Source organism: Helobdella robusta (assembly GCF_000326865.2).
Source record: "Helobdella robusta unplaced genomic scaffold HELROscaffold_4, whole genome shotgun sequence".
NCBI classification, from domain to species: domain Eukaryota; kingdom Metazoa; phylum Annelida; class Clitellata; order Rhynchobdellida; family Glossiphoniidae; genus Helobdella; species Helobdella robusta.
The window spans coordinates 3581538-3593688 of NW_008704902.1; the positions used below are offsets into that span (position 1 = coordinate 3581538).

The 12151-nt window shown below is 32.7% G+C and overlaps 2 protein-coding genes across 2 annotated transcripts; both read left to right on the top strand.

The window, feature by feature from the left end:
- Positions 1-14: 14 nt before the first annotated feature.
- Positions 15-518, top strand: HELRODRAFT_162437 (hypothetical protein; the record flags this gene model as incomplete). The annotated part of the gene is made up of 1 exon (XM_009024638.1): positions 15-518. One exon carries the CDS (start codon positions 15-17, stop codon positions 516-518), a length of 504 nt encoding a protein of 167 aa, XP_009022886.1.
- Positions 519-11733: 11215 nt separating this feature from the next.
- On the top strand, positions 11734-11883 carry HELRODRAFT_148736 (hypothetical protein; the record flags this gene model as incomplete). The annotated part of the gene is made up of 1 exon (XM_009024639.1): positions 11734-11883. A coding segment is annotated over one exon (150 nt), but the record flags the coding sequence as incomplete, so codon positions are not given.
- Positions 11884-12151: the final 268 nt, after the last annotated feature.

Below are 12151 nucleotides of genomic sequence, written 5' to 3' on the forward strand. Positions count from 1 at the left end.
TCATCAGCAACGGAATGGGAGTCCACTTCGGTCCAAACGGAGCATCCATTTTCGGCCCCAGAATCAACCCTGTACACGCAAACATTTTCGGTCAGCATCACAATCTCGTGTACCCACCGGCCATTTTCTTCAACGCTCACCGCACTGGTCCCAGTAATTTCTCGGCGGCCTTTCAAGGCATCATGCAGGCAAGCAAAAACTTTCGTTTCGAGGGAAATAAAATTTTAAATGGGAACAACAACAACAACAACACTGAAAATAACTACCACAACATCAACATTGGAAATAACATTAACAACCTCATTAACAACAACAACAACAACAACGGCAGCAGCAGCAAGGACAACATAGCGAATCAGTTTTTGATAGATAAAGACAGAACATTATCGGACCCATCAGCGTCCATGTTTCCACAACAACACGCTCATTACTTGCACCAACATCGTCACCACAAACTCGCAATATCCACACAGATCGGCTTAACGACAACGACAAACGTTCAACAGCCGCCGTTATAACTGGCCATCAGCCACCTACCTTAAAAGCATCAACATCACCATCAACCACCGAACATAATAACCCTAACCTCACCATCAACTACAACGATGATCATAATTTAACAATTTTATCAACATAATTCTATTTTTACATGCGCGGTTTTTGTTTTAGGTTTTTGTTCTCAAATAATATTCACTGATGATTTAAATTGAAATTTCTTGTTAGTAATTCATACAAAACTCTAAAAAAGCAACAACGACATTTTTACATTTTCAAGTCAACATCCAACAAGTTATGGTTGTGTCATTGTGTGGTCACAAAATTCGCAAACTCCGCTGCATCTTCTGCCAAAACTTTACAAAGTACTGGTTATTGTTAATTTTGCAGTCATTGGTAATGGTTAGTTTCCGTTATAGTAAATGGAGTATGAAAAAATTAAATGCTTTTTCAACAAATCAGCCGATTCATCGTGAAGTTTTGTGACCATTATTGTGACCACAACACGTGAACTGTTCAACTGATCAAGTGTTCATGCATTTTAATGTTTGCAACCACACAAAATTTTTCAGCTTTTTTACAAGCATTCCGAATGTGCTATAAACCATCGAAATTATGTTAGGACATAGCACTCACTAACCTAATTCTTCTTCTAAATGTGGTCGCGAAAGCATTTAAAGAAGTAATGCATTGCGGAATTAGTAGTAAACATTACATTATATATATATATATAATATATAAATATTTATGTGTTTTTAATTTGGTATTACTGAACACGTTGCAAATTATATAATTCTATCTCAATGGATTTTTTTATTTCAACGATCAAATATTTGTACATAGCATTAGGTTTTTCTTCATATTGTGATATAATTTTTGTTTATTAGTGTTTCATTTATGCTTTAGGGTGATATTCATTCATCGTGTTTCTTTTTGAATGTACAGCAAATGACAAAGACATGATCATTTGTTTCTTTGTTGGCTTCCAAATTATCAATCAATAAATCTGTCAGTCGGTTGGTCGGTCGGTCGGTCGGTCCGTCAGTCAGTCAGTCAGTCAGTCAGTCAGTCAGTCAGTCAGTCAGTCAGTCAGTCAGTCAGTCAGTCAGTCAGTCAGTCAGTCAGTCAGTCAGTCAGTCAGTCAGTCAGTCAGTCAGTCAGTCAGTCAGTCAGTCAGTCAGTCAGTCAGTCAGTCAGTCAGTCAGTCAGTCAGTCAGTCAGTCAGTCAGTCAGTCAGTCAGTCAGTCAATCAATCTACATTGCCTGATTTCAAGCTAGCGACATGTTCTGAAGTATCAATACATGTGTAGAGAGAGAGCTATTGTTTTGTTTTACATGATTCAACCGCCCATGTCCATATGAATCAATACATATCTAGCTACATCAAAAACTGAAGGCAAATGAATCAAATAATTAAATTATAATTTATTTATTTCCTCCATTATTTTCTTTTAGGTTATATTATTTTTAATTTCAAATTTTTTCACCTCATGCCACGATGTAGAACATACCACACACACATATATATACTGTTGATAAACTACGCTATATAATAACACTATATGGTGCATTAATATATTTTTGTGTGGTGTTTGTGAATATATTTAGAAAAAAATGCAATAAAACAATTCCTAATCTGGTAAAACAATAGATTACACTGACTCATTAGTTGTTGCACGCAAATTCAAACGAAGCAACGCTAATTGAAAAAGGTCATCGTGCATACTTGCAGACGAAAGAAAGAACGTTAATGTTGAAATAAATATAAACTCTTATCTGATGGGCAATGAAAATATTTTTAAACAATCATCTGCTGGCGGTAACTGAACACCAGCAGATCAATAGCACAATCAATACGTTAAAAACTGCTGAAAAACGAACAACTGCATTTGTGAGGTACAAACAACGCAATTTAATGTATTCAACAACATGCGTATTAAACAACAACATGTACATTAAACAACAACATGCAGATGGAACAATAACAGCATATTAATTAAAAATCAAGTGCAAGAACTAGAACAATTTAATTTACTTAATGTAAAAATGCTTGTTCACAGAAACGACAATTTTAATAAATGAACAACAAACAAGCAAACATTAATGAAAACATTAGCAGCAACAACATAAGCAACAATAAATATAAGCAACACCAACCAAACACCAACACAAACATCACCAACGCCAACCATCAAAATGCAACAGCAAGGAGGACAACATAAAGAACAACGCCATCTGATGGCTTTATTACTTCTTACGACTTTTCTTAATGCCCGGCGGGGGATCTTCTTCGTATTTTGTCTCTTCATTTCGAATTGTGATCTTAAGCGATAACTTTAATGTTTTATTTGTCCACACTGATGTCTGTCTGCTTGTTGCCTTGGCAACAGGCTAAGTAGGATTGTTTCCATGACAACGGGGATGTGCCATGTTTAGTAGATTGTTTATGTTTGCGTCGACGAGAGATCGAACAGTTTGGATGTTTCACGTCCGAGGTGAGTCAGAAGCTGTCGGGCAAACAATGAATTATATTTATAACAAACACGGAAGCTTTTTTTATAAATCTGGTTTCACATGAAAAAATTATCTGCCCCTTTTTTTAAATTACCAAAGCCTCCCTACTAAAATGTCTGTAGGACCCCTCTCTTATGTAAGCTGTTGTCAATATTTCCACGGTCATCAAATGGAGAAGTCTCAAGTTAATTAGAATAGAAATGAAATATTAACATTAAGTTAAATATACCATTCATTAAGTATATGGTTATATGATTAAAACATAAAACAATTATGCTTTATCCGTTTTTAGTAGTATTCAAAATTTCATTTTGAGACTTCTGAAGGTTTAATAAGTATCTGTTGGATGACAAATCAAGAGTAACTGACTGTAGCAGGTAATATGTAGGTCCTATTCACAAGTTTTGCCTCACGTTTTTCTGTATGATGCGTTTGCCTATTCCTATTCATACATGTTTAATCCGTTAAATACATAATAAATTGTAACTGAGTAAGAGAGAGTTGAATGATTTGTAAAGAAAGATACGTTATGTTCGTTGGTTGAAACGGCATGGTTCGTTGCAACAAATGTCATCTAATGATCCTAGATGATTCAATATTGATCAGAAATTCGTCATTCATATAAATATTGTAATTTTGTCATCTTCTAAGTAATCAACTTTTAAATTGAAATTCATCAGTTCAACCAACAACAAGTTAGATGCACTGACTTACGTATGCAAACAAGTCAGCCTTAACCTTACAAACCACCAACAAAAATAATACAATCACGTTACAAACAAACAAACAAACAAACTACTAACAAACACACCAGAAACAAACACACCCCCATAAACGCACCAACAACATCATGAGTATCGTAGGTTACGCAGTGCACGATGAACTTCTGTACAACCTGTATGTACGTGAAGTCCATGCAATTCATCATATCTGACCACAAATCAACCGTCATCCTGACCTTTCAACTCAATTTTTCATTGATTTCCTCCTCGATTATTGACCCGCAAAATTGAAAATGACGTCATAAGAACGCGTGTTTCTGATTGGAGGATGATGATGACGTATGTCCTCATAACACAGATAACCTTTTCATACTTTTATCCATGTCACTCACTTATACGCTCGCAACTTTATTATTTATTTATTTGTTGTTATGCTTCTTATTTTTCGATTATGACTTAAAATAATTTTTAAATACAATATTTTGAAATATATTTGATTTGAATGGATATATATTTTTTTATATATTTGATCCATATTCGCCATATTTGGTATGTACCTAAGGCACGCGCGTGTCTGCGCGTTGTCCAATGTACACAAATTTGTTTGTGTATTCATTTAAAAATGAACATGCAATATTAAACCATAATAATAATTGTAGTGTCTAACTAAGAAATATAATATAAGGTAATTGAATATTTTAAATGTAAGAAATGAATCCGTCATTTCAGCCTGCATATAAACGAGTAGATGCTCTTCTGAAGTTTAAAAACATATTTGAATTTAAACAAGAACCAACATACACACACACACACACGCACACATACACACACACGCACGCACACATGCGCGCGCGCGAACACGCACATCTGTTGAACTACAGTCGAAAGATCATTCTCGCCAGCTCCCCATTCAGAGGAATGAGATGATGAATTGCAAATGAAAAACAAAAGAATGATGATGACGCACAGCGAAATAATTGTGATGTCACTCTCTGTCATTTTGTTGAACATTTACATTGGATGTCAATACACTGTCAAGTTATACATTATAATTTTTTGAAAAATTCTCCATTATTAAAAACACCACTTATTTTATTTTATTTTTTTTGATATTGTGCTGGCAAATTACTACAACATTTTTTTTACCATGAATTATATTTTTTTATTTATTATTCAAAATAATTTTCGGCAAAATTATTTTATGAGGTACAAAATTTTTTTTCTAAAAAAAAAAACTATTTACGTAAATTAAGAACAAAAATTAAGCTACACTACACCATCTGCCACGCAACAAACACACACAGGACAGAAAATAATACAAACTTCTTTTTTTAAACTATTATTCTTTCATGGAAAAACTCAGCGATCAAATATATGTTGTTCGAAATTTCCCATTTTAAATTTATAGATTTCATTTCAAAAAAATATTTTAAAAATGTCCAAAAGCATAAAATCATTAATAAATAATTTGTGATATTAATATTTTATACATTAAAATTATTCATATTAAATTTAGCAACGACAACAACAACAACGACAACAACGACAACATTAACATAAGTTTGTTGATGTTAAGTGAATGCATCCCATAAGACTTGAGATGAAGTGATGGCGCTAGATAGATCATCATCATCATCAGCATCATCATCATCAAAACTACATTATCATCGTCATCATGACATCATCGTCTAGATCATCATCATTACTTCTTCATCATCTTCTTCATCATCATCATCATCACCTCAAACTCGTCTTTATCATCATCATCAAATCCCATGACATTAACCGCTGTTGTTTTTCAATATGACGGAAATAATGGTTGGCTGGTACTGTCACAATCATGTCATAACTGTGCATAAACGAAATCACATTCTGACATCACGACATTACCACATCATCGCATCACATCAACACATCCTCATAATCTCCTTACAAATATTACTGATGCCATAATAGCCTTAGTTGATCCAATTATCCTTATTGCTGTCATTATGTTAATATTCAGTGCGTAAACTTCCATTCAATATTTTTTTTATTATACTTACGTAAGCGTTCTACATTGTAAAAATTTATTTATACAACAAAACGAAAATGATTTCGTCTTTCAGTGTATTTTGTTGTTGATTTTTTTTAAAATTTGTTGTTGTTTTTTGTGTTAGTTGTTTTGATTGACTGTTGAAGTTCTACGTCGATGTGTTGAATGTTGTTGTTGCTGCTTTGCTGATTGTTTGTATCTTTGCTGCTGTTGTTGTTAATGTTGTTATTTTTGGCGTTGTATGCGATTACTGCGTACGATTGTTTGTTTTGTTGCTGTTGTTGTGATTGTAAGTCTTATGTGAGTGTTTAAGTTGCTGCGGTTGATACAGTCTTTCCGTGCGACTTGTCTGATGGTTTGGTTTATATTAATGTTGTTGCCATATCACAACCACATACATTTCTCTTTTGCTCTGTTAGTTGTTTTGAACAGTTTTATCAAGAAAGAGAGAAGAGGGAGAGAGAAAGAGAAAGAAAGTAAGAGTATATAAACTAATAAAACAACAACTTCATCGATAAGAACCATTAGATTAGAAAGATGATACCGACAAAATGTACAAAACCAACATCAACAACAACAACATCAACAATAACAGCAATATCAACAACACTAACAACATCAACAACAACAACAACATCATCAACAAAATAATATCAATAACAGTAATAATAAAAATACATTAAAATACTATCAAGACAAGGTAATAATAAAATTACGAATTAAAAAAACAGTCTGATTTGGTAAAAAAAGTCAAAAGAAATTGTGCCAAGATAATGAGGGATGAATATTCATAAAATACTTTATTTACGACGATGATGGATATAATATACAGGAATACTTGCAGATGCATGGAGAAGGAACATTGTGGATCAGCTAAGGGACCAGCAAACCAGCAGACAGTGGCGGTTCTAGACAACTTTGACTGACATTCGTAGAAAAACTACGTACAATCGAACTTTCATCTTAACCATACATTGCAAACATAGGTATGTAGAAAATAATTTAAATGTTTTATAAAATTTTTCAGCAATGTATTCTGTTGATGAGATCAGCGGTTTATTGTTGATTCAATGAATTAACAAATATAGACCAGTTTTGTGGAGAAGTTTTTTAAAGTGAGTGAAACTCCATTAAACTGCCATTTGTTTGACTACTGGCAAATAATAATAATAAAAATAATAATGATAATACAATACTATCAGTAATCATGATAATAATTGATTGATTGCTATTATCATTCTTATTGAGATAATTAACATGTTAAAAGTAAAAAAGGTACATTAAGAGAGAGAGAGAGAGAGAGAGAGAGAGAGAGAGAGAGATCAGTTTTATTATCTGCAATTAAAATAAGCAAGTGAGGAGTGAAAGTTCTTCATTCAGTTTCTGGTTCTAAGTGCTTCAGTCATTTTGTTGTTGTTGTAATACTTATTATTATTATTATTATTATTATTATTATTATTATTATTATTACCACTATGATTATCATTACATATTTTTTAACTATATCATTTATAAGTTTTGATGGGGATGACAGCGAAGACCTGGCGAGGTGATGGTGATGATAACGAGGTGATGGTGAAGATAACGAGGGGATGGTGATGATAACGAGGGGATGGTGATGATAACGAGGGGATGGTGATGATAACGAGGGGATGGTGATGATAACGAGGGGATGGTGATGATAACGAGGGGATGGTGATGATAACGAGGGGATGGTGATGATAACGAGTTGACGATGACGATAACGAGGTGATGGTGATGATGACAACAGCGAGGCGACGTTTGCTGACGTCATTTTAACGAGATCGGAACGATTTTTCTGAATAATTCACGAAACGCTCGCTTTTAATACGCACTCACACTTAAAAGCAGTCTCCACTCGTTTAAAAGTCACATTTGTTCCAATTGCCAGTTGTTTGTCGGCCTCATCGTCGTCGTCACTGCATAGTTATTTCAATCATCATCGTCATCATCATTGTCACCCACCACATCATCATCGTCGTCTTCATCATCTCACTCACGTAATCCACGCAATCATCAACGTTCTCGTTACAACTGTAACCATTATTATTATTATTATTATTATTATTATTATTATTATTATTATTATTATTATTATTATTATTATTATTATTATTATTATTGCTTTCGTTGTAAGTGAGAACTGTTATCATCACTCACGACATCATCGTCAGCGTTAATCATCGAAATCATCATTATCGTCTTCATTTCTTCCCATCGCTCGGTTCAACCACATCAGCCTCGTCATTTCATCCATCTTCATCATTGTTTCAATCATCATTACAATCATTATTATCTGCTTGTAGAAAGATTCACAAACAGTTGAAATCGATGAAACTGCACGTGAGTGAGAATAAGAATTGGGGTGGAGGTGACCGCATTGAAGTGAACGGTGAAGCTATGCAAATGCTTCCGCACGCTCTTCTTACGTTGCACAATTCCTAATCCACCTGACGACATAACTTTACATTTAGGAAATAATAAACGTTAATTATTGGACGATTCCTTGATCCCAATCAACCAGCTGAACCAGCTATTTAATGTCCGCTTCAAAGCAGAAAATTCGCAAAAGTTTAAACACGTTTTCATGTTTTCACTTTTAAACACTATCATGTATTAATTCTTTTTTAAGAGCCTAAAACCTAAAGAAATTTAAATTTGTTTAATAATTTTTGTGAAAATGTCACCTATGGTTGTTCCTTGATGATACTCCTGGTCAGTCCCAACAGAAGTGGCCACTAGTCACGTTGGTAAATCAGTTGTTTGTATAGATAGGAGAAAAGGGAAACAGTGAAGATGACAAAACCTGATGGCTGCAGAGCGATCAGTTTTGTCCTACCATCCTCCATGCAATCTGAAATTCGCAATGCATCGAAAGAAATTTTTAGCCGAACAAGAGTTTTTGAAAAAGTTGAGTTGACGACTTTTTGTACTAAATATTTCTATTAAAAACATTTAATTTAATACCAAATATATGAAAAAAATATCACAAAATTATCGTGTAGAAAAGACTTATCACTTGACTTTGCCTCCAAAAGCAACTAAACTAAATTACACGATAGACAACCTAAAATGACAACGCCATAAAATGCATAATAAAACACATGATAAAAGAACGTTGATTGGCATGACATGACATGATGAACATGACATGGCTTGGCTACAGCAAGGCAATATGACTAACAACACAACAACGTATCACTATAAAGAACAGAACGTGATGATAAGCAACGCCAATGCAGCAGCATCAGTACAAATAACAGAGGAAGAGGAGAACAGTTGCGATGCAAGTGTGGAGCGATAATTCAATCAATTTTAAGGATTTGAGAAGCTTTAAAAGAGGCGATGAAGATTAGGTGGAATGAAGCCAAGCGGACAATAAAACCCTATTAAATATTAACAAGCAAATCTGCGCCATCGCTCGACCAGTGTATATTTTTATGTCTCAACAAATTGTGTTCAAAAATACACCAAAAAAATTTTATACAAATTTTTTAAAAAGACTTTTTTGTATACCAGGGCGGTTGCTTGTGCGGGATTGCATATAGACCTCGTTGTGGATTGTTGGATTTTTATCAGTGTGTATATTCCTCTACATTCATGAATCACCAGAAGGCTAGTTAATCACTTATAATGAATCCACCAGTCTATGTGCAATCTTTATGTCAAATTTGTTTAGTCTCCTGTTTCTTCAAAAATGAAAGGTGTTCTGCATTAATGATTTTGTACTGACTTATTTTGGTCGACAATAAGGTAATCATTATATGATCTACAGTTATAAAAAAAGCCCGGATATTTATAACATAATAAACGCAAGTTTAAAAGTTAGTTTGACCGGTTTCTTGAAACTCTCTTAATTAAATGCTTCAAGTAAATTTTCTAAATAGGTTATTTTCAACTGAAAACTCTGCTTATTCAATTATTTAATTTTAATTATTTATCGAAACAGCACGCTCAAAATATTAAATGAAGATGGGAGCTTGATGTGGAAGTCTTATATCAAATGAAGTACTGCCACCTGCAACCACCTGCTACAGATGTAGTTTCAGCTCATTCGTGATAGTTATTCTATTTTAACTTAATGGACATTCGCTTCAACTTTTTTGGGCAAGCTTGCTAATGAATAAGTGATTTTAAATAAACAATTAAATATAATTACTTCAAAACTTTTATAGAAGTAGACATTTAAGACAACCACAACCAGGGAAGAATGGAAAAAAAAGCTTGAGACTGCCTTCACAAGAAAGATTTATTGGCTGCTGAAAATATGAAGTGTGTCTCACGTTTTTTTAAATTTGTGTGGCACCACACGTTCGCTCGGAGAATGATGACATTTCATTTAACAATTCAGAATGAAATTTAAAAGCCAAGATTTGTGTAAAGAGAAATTAAAGATTTTTAAACATTAAGATGATGTTAATAATTACATTATTTTTCATACGTTCTAATTACTTAAATAATTTTATTGAAATCGTTATTAAAATAGTTTCAAAAAAGTTTTACGGTTAATAAATAACTTAAGACCTAACTTAAGACCCACTGCTTGCTCTGCCTCTCTCTCATCGACATCGAAAACGAGAATAACGATATTACCGATACTATGCGAGAAGTAATCGTTAATGCTACGCTCAAATGCAAACCATACAAGAAAATGAAACAATAAAACAAGATAAGTGGATAGAACTTGAGTTGTTACGAAGATTTCATGATGGAAACGAACCGGTGACATAGGAGCCTAATCAGGTTCCTTCAGTTTAATGGACATCCAAATTTGAGGTTTGCTCGAAAAAAAACCGTTCGTCATTGGTGGAAAAATATTTGTCAGAAGTGGGATTTGAACCCACGCCCACATTCGTGGACCAGAACACTCGACCTGCGTTTAAATCAGGTAAGGTTAACCTTGAGTCTGGCGCCTTAGACCGCTCGGCCATCCTGACAACCGACAAAGCAACGCTAAAACATTTTGTACATTTACAAAACATTTAAATTTAAAATATATATATAAATTACAAATAGCGAACACAAAACATTAAAATTAGTTATGTATGCATTTGAAAATGTTGCGTTTAAATATTTTATAAAAAATCAATTTTATGTTTTAATTTTAAACATTTCACTTTTACGACTGGCGATTAAAATATAAAATTTAAGTTGAATTTATTAAATTTTAATAAATACATAAAATAAAGTTTTCAATAATAAACATTTTTATGATAGGCATTCAAAAAAAATTTATTCAATTACAGCTAAGATCAGTTGCTTATTTGAGTTCTTTTATTACTTTTTAAACATTCGTAATCTTTAATTTACAATCAACAAGGCTTCTCTGCTAATATATAAGATTCTATGTTTTATTTAAAAGTAAATGTCATGTTCACGTGTTTTGTTTCGCATTTATTTTTATAATTTAATTTATATTTATTATATGAACTAATTATAAACTAATTGAGATTTTTCCGTTATATTATTTATCGGATACCGGTTTATATAAAAAGGAGAGAGCTCAGTGGTGTCTGTTCAATCTTTTCATTCTGTGCTGACCTACCTGGTTTAGTTTTGGGAGCAAGTAGTTCTAGTTAAGTTGATCAAGCTAACTGCCATCTCGTAAAAGATTTAATAGAAAAATAAAATTAGGATTTAATTCACTTTGTACAACAACAACAACATCAATAGTTACTATGTCTACGACAGTGCCTAGACGTCTCATAAAAAAGAAGTAAGATTTCCAGTTTTCACTAATTTTTTATCAAACAAAATCAAAATATTGTTTCTTTTTTATTTATTTATTTTATTAAAAAATTTGATATTGCTAAAAATTAATACTTAAATTGCTTCACAAGAAATGAGAGTTTTAATTTGTAATGTTTATATTTAAAAAATTTAATTAATTGATTGATGTTATTATTCATTATTTTATTTATTAATATCTGATCATTATTCAACAGTGAACCAAGTTCTGAAAAATTTCGGTGCCAAAAATGCTTAGAAATTGGCCATTGGACGTATGCATGCACTGGTAAGAGAAAATATGTTTCAAGAGAATCAAGGACTAAGAAATTAGAAATGAAGCTGAATAACAAGGAGAATAAAGCTGTCATAGCTGAATCACAAATAAAAAAAGATGATAATATACTGGGCATCAAACTCATCAAAAATAAGTGATTAATTTTTTATCTTTATTAATTTTTGTTGTTTATTTAAAACTATTGTTAGTTAAACTTTTAATAACTAATGAAATGTTCATGTTAGCAGAAAATCTTCAGAGCATTCCTCGTCTTCTGAAGATTCATCTTCAGACTCAGAAGATTCATCATTGTCATCATCATCGTCATCATCATCATCAGATGATGATGATTCATCCACT